This window comes from Ascaphus truei, chromosome 1, assembly GCF_040206685.1.
Source record: "Ascaphus truei isolate aAscTru1 chromosome 1, aAscTru1.hap1, whole genome shotgun sequence".
Lineage (NCBI taxonomy): Eukaryota > Metazoa > Chordata > Amphibia > Anura > Ascaphidae > Ascaphus > Ascaphus truei.
Genome location: NC_134483.1, coordinates 547,769,672 through 547,789,446, shown reverse-complemented (window position 1 = coordinate 547,789,446; position 19,775 = coordinate 547,769,672). Strand labels below are relative to the sequence as shown.

Here is a 19,775-nt window from a genome sequence, read left to right as displayed (position 1 = left end):
TAGCAGTGTGATAATATGTAGTAGCAAAAGAACACAGAATAGCAGTGTGATAATATGTAGTAGCAAATGAACACAGAATAACAGTGTGATAATATGTAGTTGCAAAAGAACACAGAATAGCAGTGTGATAATATGTAGTAGCAAAAGAACACAGAATAGCAGTGTGATAATATGTAGTAACAAAAGAACACAGAATAGCAGTGTGATAATATGTAGTAGCAAACGAACACAGAATAGCAGTGTGATAATATGTAGTAGCAAAAGAACACAGAATAGAAGTGTGATAATATGTACAGCACCGACAAAGTTTATTGCAGCAAATGCCGCCGGTTCACTGGGATTTACTCCGGCTGGTGCTGAGGAAAGTCAGCACATCAGCCGCATCCAGCCGCGTCCCCTCCGTTCCCCCCCCCTCCAATCCGCGCGCAATTTAAACATCTTCCCGACCCTCTAGCTGCGCCTGCTGTGCCCCTCTGCTTCCCCGCTCCCCCGCTTACCTCACTTCAAACCTTCAGGGGAGTCGGGGAAGCCGGGGAAGCCGGGGAAGCCGGGGAAGCCGGGCGCTCGCTTGACTGTGACGTCACCGACGTCACGCGAACGAGCCGCTTCCCAACGCTTCTCCACGCTGCCGCCACGCATCCTGCCGAGCGGCATTTGCTCGAATAAACTTTGTCGCTACTGTAGTAGCAAACGAACACAGAATAGCAGTGTCATAATATGTAGTAGCAAAAGAACACAGAATAGCAGTGTGATAATATGTAGTAGCAAAAGAACACAGAATAGCAGTGTCATAATATAAAGTAGCAAAAGAACACAGAATAGCAGTGTGATAATATGTAGTAGCAAACGAACACAGAATAGCAGTGTGATAATATGTAGTAGCAAAAGAACACAGAATAGAAGTGTGATAATATGTAGTAGCAAACGAACACAGAATAGCAGTGTCATAATATAAAGTAGCAAAAGAACACAGAATAGCAGTGTGATAATATGTAGTAGCAAAAGAACACAGAATAGCAGTGTGATAATATGTAGTAGCAAAAGAACACAGAATAGCAGTGTGATAATATGTAGAAGCAAATGAACACAGAATAACAGTGTGATAATATGTAGTTGCAAAAGAACACAGAATAGCAGTGTGATAATATGTAGTAGCAAAAGAACACAGAATAGCAGTGTGATAATATGTAGTAACAAAAGAACACAGAATAGCAGTGTGATAATATGTAGTAGCAAATGAACACAGAATAACAGTGTGATAATATGTAGTAGCAAATGAACACAGAATAGCAGTGTGATAATATGTAGTAGCAAATGAACACAGAATAACAGTGTGATAATATATAGTAGCAAATGAACACCTAACTGTAATGTTTTTGTGGCTGGCAAAAAAATCTGTGGTTGTACCATTGTACTACAGTATGTGCAAGCACAGGACTTACCACTGGAATTATTTGTTATAACTAATGACACAATGGCATGAAGAACCTTTAAAGATGTTTTATGAAAAAGATGCCTTGTTAACATGTTTCACAATCATTTTTGGTCTGTTCGTTTGCAACAGTTCTGAAAAGTCTGGGAAACCTTTCCTGTATTAGTGATGTTATTCCATTGACTAAGAGTGAAAAATGTCATGTAGGAAATACAGTGTATCACACTGTGTAGTGCCTTTGGGGGATTTAACATTTTGCACTTTGTTTCACTTAGCATTGTGACATTTTGTGTCAGTGCTTAATATTTCTGTCTATCTTTGCAGATAAGCTATGGTGCCACAGATCCTGTACTAAGTAACAGAGTTGTGTATCCACACTTTTTCCGGACACTTCCAAATGACCATGTTCATTTTTCCGCTATGTCAAAGTTGCTGAAATACTTTGGATGGACCTGGGTTGGAATTATTACAACAAATGATGACACGGGAGAGACTGAAAGTCAAGTTTTGACAAAATATCTCACCAGTCTTGGAATTTGTGTTGCTTTCAAAATTAAGATAAATCGTAATACAGATACAAGTCAAGAAGAAATTAAAAGAAGAAACAGTGAGATTATTCATAACTCCTCTGCCCGAGTTATTATACTTTGTGGGACAGTTTCGATGGCTTTTACTATTGTGTTACAAAAATTAGATGATGTTCTCAGTGACAAGACTTTAATTCTTCCTCCTACATGGGCCTTTAACAAGTTCTACCTAGATATTTGCAGTAAAGCATTTAATGGGAGTTTGGCTTTTGAAGTTCTTGAATTAAGTGTTCCAAAAATGCAGACATTCCTAAAGAATATCCATCCTTCAGAGCACCCAGAAGACATGTTACTTGAAGATATTTGGATGTTATCCTTATTCTGTTTGTCAGATAATCCAGGAAAGAATAAGTTGTATACAAGGTTTTACAATATCTTTCTTCACAACTGCACTAAGAAGCAAAGTATTGCAGGTCTTCTTGATGTATGGTCTGCTGGAGGAACAACCCAAATGTACTTTGCAGTATATGCCATGGCTCATGCTCTGAACAGTATGCATTTGTCTCTTAGTAGACAAACTCCTGAAAGGAACATAAAAAGCTATAATTATAGATATCAGGTAAATATAATGCAGAGAATATGTGGAATAACACATATGGAAAAATAACATGAGCTTCACTGTTTATTGCTATGACCACGGACTATAGGACATTAGACATTAAACATATTGATGTAACCTGCCCCATTATTTGTATTACTATTATCATATGTTATTTTTATGTAGCTAACATATTCCGCAGAGCAGTACAATGTGGGAGGGATTACAATAACATTGTGAAAGAGTTACGTGTATGCTAAGACAAACTGAGACAATAGAAATGAGGTCCTGTCACGCCTGTATGCCCGCAGACCTGGCAGGACCCCAGTACTGAGGTGGGAACGGTATTTCACCACACACCCACAGCAGTGTGAGCAAGCCCGGAGTGTGGTATAGCGTTGCTGGGCCTGTTGAAAGAGTCGTTAATGATACTTGCAACGTCTGTTGGTGTAAGCGTAAGAATGGTCGTGTCTGTGTGCCAATATCCAGAGAGCAGGGTTAGTCCAGGACAATGTAGAAAATAGCTGAAGCGCTCAAATGCAGGTGTATTGAACAAAAATAAGCCAAACCACTAAACCAGGGTACTAATAATTAACATAGTACTTATTGTGAAATAGTATGGGTACTATCCTCCTGAAGACAGGTGGTAGATGGTACAAGCCCACTCTCATCGGCAGGTTCCCCTGAAAATAAGCAATACTCACATCCTGGTAGTAGGTAGGCAGCCAGGCTGTGCAGCTACAAATATGCAATACAGGAAAAAGGAGACCAAAAGTGCACCAGCACAAACGGAGCAGGAAGGACCCAAAACAGAAAATAATTAAAAGGGCACTTTAATGTGACAAAAGACCCATCCAATGCATTTCGAACGTCACAGCGTTCTTTTTCAAGGATAAAACACAATGTAATAAAAATCCATTATATACCCTCTTACCTGTGGGCTGTTTCGCGCCAAAAATCGGAACCTGATGACGCTACGCGCGTCATCACGCATGCGCAGAGCGACTCAGTGCCGATCTAAGGGCAAAAGGAAGTCCCACAGACAGTGTGGCCATCTTGGATAAGGGCAAGTCATAGGAAATCACTGCCCCACTAATATTAACATCCCTACAAGACATATATACAGTGCTACTCACTGGGCATGCGCATTGCGACGGAATAAACATAAACAAAGCTAAAATACAAATGCTAAGGAATACAAATAATAGAAACGGGAAAAAGCATAAGAAAAATTGAAAAAAACATATTAAATTACAACTTATACTGACACATAAGGGAAGAATAAGAATATAGAAAGCATATAAACATAATTTGGAAAATAATATGTGACAACCAAATAACTTAAAAACATACATGTTAAAACATAAATACTGCATAACACAGATTGTAAATTTAAATCCTAGGAACCAGGGAAATACAACAAATATCATATATAAAGCACATTGTATAGAGTATTATCAACACAATACATCAAAGAACCGAGTTTATAATAAACTTTATAAGATTTTAATTATAAGGTTTTATTTATAAAACTTATAAGCCTCAAAGGGCTAAATTTGATCAAACCTTATTAGCTGAAATCTTATCAGCTGACCGTGATTGACCTAAAGTACAATCGATTGTTTAAAAATTGTCAAACATTACAAGAAATGGGTTAACTGCCAGTCAATATTCAGACCCATAGGGAAGCGTGTTTGGAGAATAAAAATCCAATACGCCTCCCTACGGTTCAGAAGGTTGACATGATCACCTCCTCTAGATTTACAATTAACTGATTCAATTCCCAGGAAGGAAAATTTGCTTGTTCCTCCCTGACCACATTCCGTGAAATGTTTAGAAACAGGATGATTGCTGTCTTTCAATCTTATGAGCCTCAAGTGCTCTAACATCCTGACCTTAAGGGCCCTAGTCGTTCTCCCCACATACCTCTTGCCACAACCCCATGTTATGAGATAAACCACAAATTGACTTTTACAATTTATAAAACCGTTGATCTTATATTCCTTATTCTTTAATTTATTCACGCCATGTGGTTGTGGCAAGGCATACTGTAGAAAACTTTTTGCCGGCTTCATGTGTTTGCATACACTACAAGAGCCACATTTGAAGGAACCCCTGGTGATAAAAGGTCTTGTAGACCCAGAAGTATTAAGTTCACTTGGTGAGACATAAGATCCAATTGTTCTCGCTCTACGGTATACAAAAGTAGGAACAGGTTCAACATATTTTCTAAGTACAGGGTCCATGGATAGGACATTCCAATGTTTTGAGATTATGGAGTTAATCTTTCCACTTTGTTTATTAAACTGTGAAATAAAAAGAGGACATTTATTTTTTGACTTTACCAATCCATGTGTACCCTGTTTATTAACAATTGTCTCATTAGTATTGAAAAGGCAAGAATCCCCAATTGAATGTGCGGGCAACAATGATGCCCTCTCTGTTTGTACTGCATTATTGAAAGCAATTGCTATATGGGATTTAGGGTATCCCCTTTCCAAAAACCTCTTCGTAAGTTCCTCAGACTCAGAAAGGAAACCACTGAATGTGGAACAGTTCCTTCTCAGTCTGAGGAACTGTCCCTTGGGTATAGCTTTTATGATATGAGATGGATGGCAGCTGTCCGCCCTAAGAAATGTATTTCTAGCGTTTAACTTCCTATATACATCCATTTGGATTTTTTTGTCTATATCCACAAATAATTGTAGATCCAGAAATTCAATGTGATGAAAATGAAAATTTAGTGTAAATTTTAAGTTGTAAATATTGTCATTAAGATAAGATACAAAGCGTGAAGTGTAGTGACATCCCCTCTCCAAATAATAATTAAGTCATCCACAAACCTTTTATAAAAAACAATATTGTGACGAAAAGAATTGGTGCTTGAATATATAAAGAGTGCTTCCCACCACCCCATAAATAAGTTTGCAAAAGAAGGAGCAAAACTTGTGCCCATAGCTGTGCCAATTAATTGCAAATAAAACTTATTATTAAATGTGAAGAAATTGTGCGTCCAAAATGAATGGCGTCCAAAATAAAAGCCGACTGAAAAATTGAAATTTCTGGTATCTCAATGAATTGGCGGACAGCTGCCATCCCATGATCATGTTGTATAACTGAATACAGAGAGGTAACATCAAGTGTTACCCACAAGTAATGATTGCACCAATTGACATTTTTCAATCAAGTACTTACTTCTTCAATAATTGTGATGATACGCAAAGAAAAAAACAAGCTTTACGTGTGTTTGACAACATGGTGGATTTGGATACCACTGATATCTCTGATCTCAAAATCCATTTTCAAAAATTGGAAAGGTTATTGATACATAAAAACCGCTTGTGGTGGGACATTATAAGCCTGGAGAACTATGCTAAATGTAAAAGGATCCCAAGAGGGTTAAGGGTGAAGAAGGCCCCCTCTTTTGGCTTTCCAGATGTGGATTTTGAAAATAGATGGGTGGCAGCCTTAAATGACTGCTCCTTTCGCTTTATGGAGTTAACAGTGACACAGAAAATGAAGGAGAAAGATCAGCTTGATATTCAAATCACAGAATTGCAGAAAAATCTATATAGTTTCAAAGGTTTAAAGGGCTTCAAGGAATTTGATCTTATTCTCTCCAAAACGGTAAAAGATGTGGAATGTGGTATCATGTCTAAGAAATAAAGTAAATATGATAGGGACAGATATGACTATGAAAAGAACCAAGTTTACCATTGGCAGAGGATAAATTCCATTCAAGATAGATCAAATAAGAAAGATAAATCATTTATTCAGTTCAAGTCTACTCCCAATAAGTCTATTTTTTTTTTCCACAAAAAGGTTTTTATTATTAGGCTACAGTACATTGCATACATTGTCTACCAACCCGTTGTCGTTCTTTAATGTACCAAAACCCAATTTTTCTCTTTTCCAACTTCCTCCGTTCCGACAGAGACATACTGGGTAAACCAACTCATGTACCTAACAAACCATACAGACACAGAAAGGAGGGTGGGGGAGGGGGGGGGGAGAGCTCAGTGTCTTCTGTGTGTTCACCATCTCAACTCTGGCCTACCCTCTGAGGAGCAGCTTGTATCTGCGGAAGTTCTATTAATGTCTTCCCTACCTGTCCCCCTTTTACGCGCTGTCTGTACTGGCTCTTCATAGGAGAATGCATTTAGTTATATTATGGCATGATGGTGGTGGCATTCACCCCCGGAATATCCGAGTGGTTTAGCCACTTGGTCCAGATTTTAAGGAAATTTGTGCCGGTGTCGTTGACCAGACTTGTCAACTGTTCCATCCGGCAAATATACCAGATTCTATTCCGAATTTTTGTAATTGTGGGTAAGTCTGGGAGCTTCCACAAAGCTGCGAGTTCACACCGCATGGCTGTTGCAAAATGTGCAATCAGTTTTTGTGCCGGTCTGCCTAACCCCCGAGTGCGCCTGCCCAGCAGGAACAACCAAGGGTCCAGGGGGACCGACTGTCCGAGAATACTCGTTAGCCAATCTTGGATTTCCTCACATAAAGGAGCCACTTTGGGGCAATCCCACAGCATGTGAAGCAAGTCTGCCTGTTCCCCACATTGTTTTGGGCACAATGGGGGGTAATCTTTGACAAACTTTGCTAATCGTGTTGGGGTGAGATACCACCTCATTAGGACTTTATATGCATTCTCCTTCAAGGTGGTGCATATAGAGCTTTTCGCTGCTGCCAGTACTATTGTGGACCAGTCTTTGTCTTCTAATGTCTCCCCTAAGTCCGTTTCCCATTTGATTCTATAGTTAAGTTTAGTGTCAACGTCTTGTCTAGGGCAGATCACCTCTCTGTATATCCAAGAAGTGAGTCCCGTGGTGTCCGTGCCTCTGGAACACAGCTGCTCAAAATTTGTGCGTTTGGGGCGTTTGGGAATTTTTGTATAAAATGCTCGCACCTGGAGGTATCTAAAAAATTCAGAATTGGGCATCTCTGTTTCTGATCGGATTTGTTCGAATGTTTTGATAGCTTGGTTTCCCTTCAGGTGTAGTAGCCTAGTAATGCCTTTTGCTTTCCAGACCGCGAGGTTCTTGCGTAACATACCCGGAGCGAAATCAGGGTTCCCCGTAATCGGGGTCATAAGTGTGTGCTGGGTTGTCAGGGCACACTTGCGTTTGGTGTTCTCCCAAGTAGCCAACGAGCAATGCACTGCGGCCAGCGGCTCACTCAAGGACTGATATATCTTTTTGGGTAGCCAAATTAGATCTTGTATCTCTACGGGGTCACAGCATGCCGCTTCTAACTCCACCCATCTTCGCAGGCTAGGATGCATGTGCCACTGAATAATTTGGGTTAATTGTGCCGCTTTGAAGTACGATATCAAGCAAGGTACCCCTAAACCTCCTCTAACTGTTGGCCTAGTGAGAATGCTATTTTTTATACGTGGTTTTTTATTACCCCAGACGAATTTCACCATAGAGGACTGTAAACGGAGGATGTCATCTCTGATCACTTGTATCGGTCTGAAACAGATACAAGATTCGGGGGAGGAGATTCATCTTAAGGCACTGGATCCTGCCGATCCATGAGATTGTGTGGCCTGACCAGATCCGTAGATCCTCCTTCAGAGTCCTAATTAGTCTGGGGTAGTTGGCTTTATAGAGGGCCTTGTATTCTTTGATTATATAGATACCTAAATATTTGATGGAGGAGGCTTGCCATTTGAAATTAAAATTCAGGTCAATTAATTTTTCTGTGACCTTTGGCAGGTTGATGTTTAAGGCTTCTGACTTTGTCTGATTGATTTTGAAACCCGAAATCTTATTAAATTCGTCTAGCAAGCTGAAAACATTTGGCAGGGAGGTAAGGGGTTTGGATAACATTAATATAATGTCATCTGCATACAGGGCCACTTTGTGTGACTGATCATTAATCTGTATACCTGTTATATCGGGGGAGTTGCGGATGTGTGCCACTAGGGGTTCTATACATAATGCAAAAATAAGTGGGGACAGGGGGCATCCCTGTCTGGTGCCGCTCTTTATTGGGAAATCTTCCGACGGGAAACCCTGGTGTCTGACCTTCGCCTTCGGTTCCCTGTAGAGAGCCAGAATAGCGCCCAACATTCTCCCCCCTATGCCAAACACTCGCAGTGTCTCTGTAAGATAGGGCCAATCAATGCGGTCGAAGGCCTTTTCAGCGTCCAAACTCAATGCCATAGATGGGATGTGTTTTCTATGTGCCAAATCGATTAGGTCTATTATCCGTCTGGTATTGTCTGTAGCTTGCCTTCCGCATATAAACCCTACTTGATCGGGGTGGACCAGCTTCTGCATGACTGAATTCAGACGGTTCGCTAATAATTTGGAGAAAATTTTGGTGTCTGAATTAATGAGAGATATTGGCCGGTAGCTTTTGCAATCTGCTGGGTCCTTTCCTGGTTTGGGGATCACTGTTATAGACGCTTGGAGCATTTGGCTAGGAATAGGGGCACCATCTAAAAATGAGTTAAATAATCGGACCAGGTGAGGTACTAATGTTTTTCTGAATTTTTTATAGTACAGATTAGAGAAACCATCCGGGCCTGGGGCTTTGGAGGGCTTTAGTGCTTTTATTACCTCTGATATCTCCTCACCTGAAAAGTCCTTCTGTAATGCTTCCCTTTCCAATCTGCTCAGGCTGGGTAGTTTTGCCTCATTTAGAAATGTCTTCAGCTGCCTATGAGTGCTCTCACAATGGGAGACCTTCGCCCCGTCATACAGGGTCTCATAGTAATTTTTAAATTCCTCTACAATTTGTTTGGGATCAGAAGTAAGGTCACCGTTCTTGGTTCGAATGGCTTGAATATGGAAATTACGGTTACTATTTTTGAGTTTATTGGCAAGTGGGGTATCTGGCTTGTTCGCTTTCTCATAGAATTGTCGCCTAGACCAGGTCAACTCCTTTTCCGCTCGGGAGGACATCAATAAATTTAATTTTGTTTTAGTATCGCGCCAGGCCTGTAGGGTCTGCGCTTTTTTGTTAATTTTGTGTAGGGCAGAAAGGGCTGATAACTCGGATTGGAGAATCTTAATTTTATTTTCCCTTGCTTTTTTCCGCCTACTTGCTATCCCTATGAGCTCTCCACGAAGAGTCGCCTTATGGGCCTCCCATAGGGTGGATTGAGATGTCACACAACCGACATTCTCCTCAAAATAGACCCTGATTTTATCCCTTATTTCCGTTTCAATTTCAGGGATTTTTAGCAGAAATTCATTAAGCTTCCATGTCGCTCCTGGTCTGTCTAGTCTGAAGTCTGTGCACCGCAGCTCAATTGGTGCGTGATCTGACCATGAAATATCATGGATGCCCATATGGGAGATCTGCGAAACCATTCTGTTGGACACAAAGAGGTAGTCTATCCTGCTGTATCTGTCGTGTGGGTGCGAATAGAACGTGTACTCCTTCTCTCCCGGGTGCTGTTCCCGCCAGATATCTACTAACCTATTTGTCCTGAGACCCTGGTTCCAACTTGCTTTGCTTTGTGTGTGCTTCGGTACCCTGGGTGTGCACCTGTCGGCCTTAGGGTCTAATGTAAGGTTGAAATCACCACCCAGTATTATCCCGCCTTGTGCCACTCTATGTAGGGTTGTAAAGAATTTTGTAAAGAAGGTATCGGCTCCCTCGTTGGGAGCGTATACATTGGCTATTGTGAGGGGTTGTCCTCCCACCTCACCTACTATTATTAGGAAGCACCCATTTTTATCCTTTTTTGTTAGAATTATGTTAAATGCAAGGCGATTGTGTAATAAGGTTGCTACCCCTCTTTTATTTACATTGGCTGATGCAGAAAGCCATGTTCTATATCTGTTATCCAGAAACTTGGGGGAGCTGGTCCTCGAGAAGTGGGTCTCTTGGAGTAGTATTATATCGGGGTCCTGTTATCGGTAGTCTGTGAATGCTAGTTTTCTTTTCAGGGGGCTATTAAAACCTTTTATATTGTGTGATAAGATAGTAAAATCCTTACCCATTGATGTTTTCAATATGAAATGCTGCGTTACCTTTTTCTATTTGGGTCACGATTTTCTTCAGAGTGTGATTCTGTGAACTGCTTTGTACACTGCTCATCTGTACAGGGGAGAAACATTGGGGTCACACATTGGGAACATGGGGGAGACAACAAATAAACTTTGGTAACTTTCGGCGACCTCAGGGGACCAAGTCCCCCTGGACGCCTGAACTGCCCCATGTGGGGTTCCGGTTCGGGTGGGCCCACCTCTGACCATGTCAGGTTGAGCTTGACCCATTTTCACCGGCCCACCGGGGTCTTTCATGGATCCCTTGGGGTCTAACCCCCAAGTATCCATGAGGAGACTCATGGCGACGGCAAGAGGGCAACCACCCCCCCCCACCGCTTTAAATCATTGTTTATGGCAAACCATTGTAGCCAGTGTGATCGTCCAGCATCTCCAGGACCGTGGGCAGATTTGTTTTGTGTGTACCCTATCTATGTGGGGAACTCTTCCCATTTCTCTGCTCTTGCCCGCCGTGTAATCCCTGTGCGTCCTTTTACCCTTATGAGCCTTGGGGTATTCTACTCCCTTCTCTTTATTCCTGCTATTGTAGGGATTCTTCCCTCTTGGCCCCTATCTCTGGTGCGTGTGACTAGTTGGTCCTTCGCCCCTTTTGACTGCTTTCGCAGCTGGTGCCCTCTGTGTAATATTACCAGGACCTCTCCGGTCTTTCTTGGGTACTCTCCCTCTCCCTACCTCCTTTCGTGTTCACTAACTTTGTGTCCGGGCTATGTGTGGGTCATATGCCCCTGCGTTCTGCCCAGGATAGGTGTTTCTCCGGGTCCTGTTGCGGTTCCAGCGCTTCCGCGTGACGTAGATGTTCTTTTCCCCATCGGGCGCCTCTACCAAGATGGCCGCGCGGCCAAATCCGGTGACGTCCTTCCGGTCTGTGCTCTTTAGCAGCCGGATGTCGGCGGAGGTGGACGTCTTCCCACGCTGGGCTCTTCTTCTTCCGGTCGTGCAGTTTTCATCCCGCCACGAGTCGCGATGCCTCCATCTTCCCTGGGTGCGTACCACGCGCCGCTTCCGGGTTGCGGGGCAGCCAGTGTCACCGGGATTGCAGATAAGTCTCTTATTTTGCAGGTGTGGGCTGAAACCGTGGGATAGATTATGCATGTCCCTCATTAGATAGGTGGTGTTGTGGCAATTTGTAGTCATATTCTGCTGCTCAGCACTGCCAGATGCTAGCGGTCCTGTTAGTCCAAACTGTACGCCATAACTTGTAGGCAACCAAAACAGAAAAATGTACATTTTATTTGGGAAGAACATGCTTTGTTCACTCCTTCTCCGACTCGGTGGTGGCTCGGGTCTGCCGGGATGTGCCGGCCTGTTGCCACTCATTGTCCGGTTCTACCTCTTTCCGGGGGCTCCTGGCTTCTCCGGTCGTCACCCCCAGTCTGCGCAGGAATTCATCCCCCTCCTCCAGATTTTTCATTGAGGTGGCCCTTCCGTTCTTGATGACTAGTAGTCCAAACGGAAAGGTCCACCGATAGCGGATAGCTCTGTCTCTGAGGAGGCGGGTGATGGGTTGTAACTTCAGGCGTCTGGCCAGGGTCAGGGGGGACAGATCCTGAAAGAGCTGTATGGAGATACCCTCAAATTTGCAGGCTTCTTCCCCACGGGCTTTTGTGAAAATTGCCTGCCTGGTGCGGTAGTAATGCAACCGGGCAATCACATCCCTCGGTTGTGCATTCGCCAGCGGCTTGCTCCTTAGGGCCCTATGGCACCTATCTAGCATTAGTTCTGCAGCCGGGGTGTCAAGGAGCAGATTCGCCATCCATCTTGAAGGAATTCTTCAATCTCCGTTATGTCTTCAGGTATGCCGCGGATACGAATGTTACTCCGGCGGTCCCGGTTCTCGGCATCCTCCTGGCGCTCGGCCAATTCTGTGATTTGGTTTTGCAGGTGGGAGGAACGCTTTTCAGATTTTTTAATTGTTGAGGAGACCGCCATCATTTTGTCCTCCAGGGCCCCAGTTCTTTCTCCCAGGCCCTGTACCTCTTTCCGGAGTTCTTGAATTTCGGCTCTAAATAACGACTTCATGTCGTTATATAGCCGGTCGAAATCACAGCGCCGTACGGGCCGCTGTTCTGGCATCTCCTCCCGGTCCTCCTCGCGTTCCGACCCGATCCTGGCACTGAACCGGGCGCCATTTCTGCCCTCCCGTCTCTGGATGTGGATCTGCTTAAATATCTCCGGAGATCCCCTGTGTTCTTCTTTTTTGTGGATGGCGGGGCCATCGCTGTGTGTTCCGACGTCGGAGGCAGTTAATTGTAGATGCGATCTGTAAGTTTGATTCGCCTTATTTTGAATAGTGCTTTGGCGGGGGTAGGAGCTACTAGATTAGGCAGCTATTCCCCTCACCATCGCGCATGCGCCTCCAATAAGTCTATTTTAAAGTCTAAGAATGGATTATCAGAGTGGCGAATCTGATGTTTCAGATGCAGAGACTGCCTCTACCTCTCATTCTATATCTTTTGACAATACATTTGAAAATGATGATCATCGTGGTCGTGGAGCTCCCTCTAGAGGGCGGGGGAGGGGTGGTCGTACCTTTTGGGGCCAGCCACCTAGGTCTGGTTCTGGTCCGGACCAGTTCCAAGATACTTTTTCTTACCAAACTGTCAATCATCAGAAACAGCGACAACAACAAAAATATTTCCCTTTATTTCAAAAGGACACAAGAGAATCAGAAGAGGGAAGAGGGGGGGGGGGGTGGAGGAGGAGGGGGCTACAGGTCCGCCTCCAAAAGGAAGAAGTTTTGAATGACGTATCAAATGTTATAAATATATCAGGAACTGCTCTCTCCCCTATAGAGTTATCACTACTAGATAAAGGTCTAAAATGTTCACCTTCAATGAACTTTAATTTGTTTGAAACCACTATTGATGTGAATAAGTTTGTTCGGAAATTATCCTTGAAAAAGTTTTTTGACAATTTTATTCCAAATGTTTCTGGGTCGACCGGAGATGGGGACTTGGATGGAGGGCCACCACTCGCTATCGAGAGTGATGTCCCCTTAGCTGACTCTGTTCCTCCGGTATCTATTGCTCTACATACATTTAATGATTTCTGTACCCTGCAAGATATGAATGATCTTTTGTCTGAACAGACTTCTGATGATATTAGTATTCCTACTTTCTCAGAATGGAATTCGGGCCTAAAAAAGAGCTCTATCTTCTACCCCACTCATGTTAAAGGGTCAATTTCTAACTATGTTTGAAAATGTGGTCGTTAGGGACCTTCGTCTTCTAGCTAAGGGATTTTCCCTCTCACGTATAGATCATGACAATTTGATTCAAAGTAAACGTTTAGCTTTAAAATCTTTGAAAAATAATCATGCTTTGGTCATTAAGAGTGCGGACAAGGGGAGTGAGGTGGTGGTGCAGGGTAGAGACGGTTACATCAGGGAGGCTTTACGCCATCTGGATGATGGCCGGTCCTATCGTGTACTACCCGCCGATCCCACTCCTCACTTCTTGGATGCCCTTACAGAGCTGGTTGACTCAGGTGTTATTATGGAAGTTTTATCCAAGAAAGAGGTTATATATATTATACCATCACATCCCATTATTCATATCTTCCACCATCTCCCAAAGATCCATAAGACATTGTTCGACCCTCCAGGTCGTCCAATTGTCTCTAGCATTGGATCTTTTGGAGATGGTCTGTCAAGATATGTGAATGGTTTTCTTCAGCCATTTGTTAGGAAGTTGCCCTCATTTATACGGGACTCTTGTGATCTTCTTGATCAGATCAAAAATGTCAATTGGTGCAATCATTACTTGTGGGTAACACTTGATGTTACCTCTCTGTATTCAGTTATACAACATGATCATGGGATGGCAGCTGACCGCCAATTCATTGAGATACCAGAAATTTCAATTTTTCAGTCGGCTTTTATTTTGGACGCCATTCATTTTTTAATCACGCACAATTTCTTCACATTTAATAATAAGTTTTATTTGCAATTAATTGGCACAGCTATGGGCACAAGTTTTGCTCCTTCTTTTGCAAACTTATTTATGGGGTGGTGGGAAGCACTCTTTATATATACAAGCACCAATTCTTTTCGTCACAATATTGTTTTTTATAAAAGGTTTGTGGATGACTTAATTATTATTTGGAGAGGGGATGTCACTACACTTCACGCTTTGTATCTTATCTTAATGACAATATTTACAACTTAAAATTTACACTAAATTTTCATTTTTATCACATTGAATTTCTGGATCTACAATTATTTGTTGATATAGACAAAAAAATCCAAACGGATGTATATCGGAAGTTAAACGCTAGAAATACATTTCTTAGGGCAGACAGCTGCCATCCATCTCATATTATAAAAGCTATACCCAAGGGACAGTTCCTCAGACTGAGAAGGAACTGTTCCACATTCAGTGGTTTCCTTTCTCAGTCTGAGGAACTTACGAAGAGGTTTTTGGAAAGGGGATACCCTAAATCCCATATAGCAATTGCTTTCAATAATGCAGTACAAACAGAGAGGGCATCATTGTTGCCCGCACATTCAATTGGGGATTCTCGCCTTGTCAATACTAATGAGACAATTGTTAATAAACAGGGTACACATGGATTGGTAAAGTCAAAAAATAAATGTCCTCTTTTTATTTCACAGTTTAATAAACAAAGTGGAAAGATTAACTCCATAATCTCAAAACATTGGAATGTCCTATCCATGGACCCTGTACTTAGAAAATATGTTGAACCTGTTCCTACTTTTGTATACCGTAGAGCGAGAACAATTGGATCTTATGTCTCACCAAGTGAACTTAATACTTCTGGGTCTACAAGACCTTTTATCACCAGGGGTTCCTTCAAATGTAGCTCTTGCAGTGTATGCAAACACATGAAGCCGGCAAAAAGTTTTCTACAGTATGCCTTGCCACAACCACATGGCGTGAATAAATTAAAGAATAAGGAATATAAGATCAACAGTTTTATAAATTGTAAAAGTCAATTTGTGGTTTATCTCAAAACATGTGGTTTTGGCAAGAGGTATGTGGGGAGAACGACTAGGGCCCTTAAGGTCAGGATGTTAGAGCACTTGAGGCTCATAAGATTGAAAGACAGCAATCATCCTGTTTCTAAACATTTCACGGAATGTGGTCAGGGAGGAACAAGCAATTTTTCCTTCCTGGGAATTGAATCAGTTAATTGTAAATCTAGAGGAGGTGATCATGTCAACCTTCTGAACCGTAGGGAGGCGTATTGAATTTTTATTCTCCAAACACGCTTCCCTATGGGTCTGAATATTGACTGGCAGTTAACCCATTTCTTGTAATGTTTGACAATTTTTAAACAATCGATTGTACTTTAGGTCAATCACGGTCAGCTGATAAGATTTCAGCTAATAAGGTTTGATCAAATTTAGCCCTTTGAAGCGTATAAGTTTTATAAATAATATCTTATAATTAAAATCTTATAAAGTTTATTATAAACTCGGTTCTTTGATGTATTGTGTTGATAATACTCTATACAATGTGCTTTATATATGATATTTGTTGTATTTCCCTGGTTCCTAGAATTTAGATTTATAATATGTGTTATGCAGTATTTATGTTTTAACATGTATGTTTTTAAGTTATTTGGTTGTCACATATTATTTTTCAAATTATGTTTATATGCTTTCTATATTCTTATTCTTCCCTTATGTGTCAGTATAAGTTGTAATTTAATATGTTTTTTTCAATTTTTCTTATGCTTTTTCCCTTTTCTATTATTTGTATTCCTTAGCATTTGTATTTTAGCTTTGTTTATGTTTATTCCGTCGCAATGCGCATGCCCAGTGAGTAGCACTGTATATATGTCTTGTAGGGATGTTTAGTATTAGTGGGGCAGTGATTTCCTATGACTTGCCCTTATCGAAGATGGCCACACTGTCTGTGGGACTTCCTTTTGCCCTTAGATCAGCACTGAGTCGCTCTGCGCATGCGCGATGACGCGCGTAGCGTCATGACGTCATCAGGTTCCGATTTTTGGCGCAAAACGGACCACAGGTAAGAGGGTATATAATGGATGTTATTACATTGTGTTTTATCCTTGAAGAAGAATGCTGTGACGTTTGAAATGCGTTGGATGGGTCTTTTGTCACATTAAAGTGCCCTTTTAATTATTTTCTGTTTTGGGTCCTTCCTGCTCCGTTTGTGCTGGTGCGCTTTTGGTCTCCTTTTTCCTTAGTCCAGGACAAGCAGGGGTCAAAGCCAGGGAAATCCAAAGTAAACACAGGAAAAGGATACAGCAGGGACACAGAGGGAGCACAGCATAGGTCAGCACACACAGGATACAGGAACTATGCAGAGCGACAATAGAGAGGACAGACAGGGATTATAAAGGAAGACACACCAATAGGAGAGAGGGGAGGAGCAGCGAGAGAAATGGGAGACAACAGAGATAGGTCAGGGAGAGAAGAGGAGGAGACAGAAGGGGCAGACTGGGGAATGGCCTGCAGGGACTGGGAGGAGGAGTCAGGAACGTGACAGGCCCAAGAAGATGAGCATGTGCGTGCGCCCTCTGTAAGATGGAGGTGCGCGCACACAGGCTGTGACAGGGAGATGGCCTTCAGGGACCGGGAGGAGGAATCAGGAGGACAACAGACCCCAGAAGAGGAGCATGTGCGCGCGCCCCCTGCGAGCTGAGGGACCGTGCATACAGGCTGTGTCACCAAGCGCGCGGAGCGCCGCGGGCACACCGGTGGAGGGAGGCAGAGGACCAGACAGGGAAGCCAGGGAAGGTGAGGTACTGGCCGCAGGCATAGCGAGTGTCTGGGAGTGGGGAGCGCCGCCGCAGGGGCTCGGGGACCGCCCGGGCGCACGAGACCTGCGGGGCATGCGCTGAGGCAGTGGGGTAGTGAGCGAGGTAGACGGAGCAGGACAGGAGTGGTAAAGAGTAGAGGGATTGGAAGGAGATGGGACAGAGAGGGAGGCAGAAGGGGAAGGAACCCCCTGAATCGTCACAGTATCCCCCCTTGAAGATCGATCTCCGAGCGATCCAACCAAGGCTTGAACGGGAACTTTTGGTGGAATTGAAGGAGTAGTCTTGGGGCATGGATGTGACGTGCTGGTACCCATTAATGTTCTTCTGGGCCATAGCCCTTCCAGTGGACCAGGAACTAAAGTTTGTTTTTGGACCAGCGGGAATCGATGAGTGATTCGACTTCATACTCCTGTTGTTCTAGGGTGGAGACTGGATTGGGTTTCCGAGAGGGGACAGGAAAATGAGGACTTGAAACAAAAGGTTTAAGAAGGGAAACGTGAAACACAGAAGGAATCCTCATGGTGGGAGGCAGATCAAGACGGAAAGCTACCGGATTCATTTTCTCCAATATTTTGAAATTTATTTATAAAAATGTTTTACCAGGAAGTAATACATTGAGAGATACCTCTCATTTTCAAGTATGTCCTGGGCACAGAGCTATAAAAAATACATGGTTACGATAAAAGAACAGGGTTATACAGGGAATTCACAGACATTTCATGGACAGATAAAGTTGGAAAATTGGGTACAGGGGATAAAAGGCTTAAGTGTTTCAGATAGAAATAGAGCAGCTTTAACATCACTTTAACATCAACTAACATAAGCGAACGGCAGCAAACGGCTCACGCCCTTTGGCTGCGCAAAGGCTGTGCGTCTTTGGAGCAACGCAGATGTACTCGGGGTGGGTGAGGTTGAATCTGGTGCGTCTGTGAACAAAAAGATTTTTCTTTGTCCCCTTGGCTTATTAACATTCCAGTGGGTGGGGTTGCCGATTCAACAAAGAACAAGCACATGTTAACCCTTAGTACGCTGGTCTTGTGCAGAGGGGAGCAGTTCTTGGGGGGGCCCTCATCAGGCTGTGTGCCTTTGGAGCAACGCAGATGTACCCTGGGTTGGTGAGGTTGAATCTGGTGCGTCTGTGAACAAAAAGATGGGCCTAGGAATCTTGGAGATAGTTTAAGTGATGGTGTTTTAAGCCTGATATTTTTTGAGGATAACCACACCCTGTCACAAGGTTTGAAAGAAGGCCCAGGTTGACGATGACGATCCGCCTTGGTCTTTTGTTTGGCAACCGCAGATTGTAAAGTCTTGAGGATCTTTTTCCGAGATTCTTGTAGATTTGAAACATGAGAGTCGGCCACAGGAATACCCGAAGGGGAAAGCGAGAGAGGAAGGCTACTGGGGTGGAAACCGAAGTTAATTAAAAAGGGGGACTTCTGAGTAGACTTGTTTTTGAGAGAGTTTATAGCAAATTCAGCCCATGGCAAAAGGTCCACCAAGTTGTCCTGTGAGTCGGATATGAAGCATCTTAGATATTGTTCAAGAGTTTGATTCATCCTTTCTGTTTGACCATTGGTTTGAGGATGGTATCCTGAGGAGAACAAGAGAGAGATACTGAGTCTTTGGGAAAATGCCTGCCAGAATTTTGGGATGAACTGTGATCCACGGTCCGAGACAATAGAAATGGGAACGCCATGTACAGTAACCTGAAAATTTCTTTGGAGAAGACATCAGCCAAGGTGGGAGAGTTAGGGAGACCCTTGAGGGGAATAAAGTGTGCTTGTTTAGAGAACCTGTCTACTACGACCAGAATGGTGTTCATTCCTTTGGAATTGGGCAGTTCAACAATGAAATCCATTGATATATGTTTCCAGGGTTGTTCCGGAATGGGGAGAGGCAAGAGAAGTCCAGAAGGTTTGTGATGGAGTGTCATACTCTGGGCAGGCGGTGGTGAAGTCGAAAATATCTTGGTTCATCTTTGGCCACCAAAACGTCCGTTTATTGAGATCTGCTTTCCTTTTGAAGCCTGGATGACCGACTGCTCTAGAAGAATGACCCCAAAGTAAAACTTTATGGCGAAAGCGTGGAGCTGCATATAGGCATCCTTCTGGTACCTTGAACCTGCTGGGAATGTGAGCTTGGGCTTTGTTGATTTCGTCCAACACATCGAAGTTGTTAGCGGAAATTATACATTTGGCAGGAAGAATAGGCTCAGTGGTTTCATTAGCTTCGTTTCCAGTGGCGAACTGACGAGAGAGAGTGTCCGCTTTGACATTTTTGGTACCAGGAATATATGAGATGGTGTAGTTAAAGCGGGAAAAGAAGAGTGACCAGTGAGCTTGGCGGGATCCCAGGCGACGAGCTCCCTCGATACTGCTGCGGCCAAGTTTATTCGAGCATTTGCCCGTTCTCGGCCGCAGCAGTAAACTGGC

The 19,775-nt window shown here is 43.1% G+C and overlaps 1 protein-coding gene across 1 annotated transcript in view; it reads left to right on the top strand.

Moving 5' to 3' along the window:
- LOC142465673 (vomeronasal type-2 receptor 26-like) overlaps nucleotides 1–19,775 on the top strand; it is a 117,626-nt gene that overhangs the window by 56,852 nt on the left and 40,999 nt on the right. Inside the window, exon 3 of the mRNA XM_075569889.1 lies at nucleotides 1,757–2,578. Within this exon, the coding sequence (XP_075426004.1) occupies nucleotides 1,757–2,578 (822 nt within the window). The remainder of the gene's footprint in view (nucleotides 1–1,756; nucleotides 2,579–19,775) is intronic.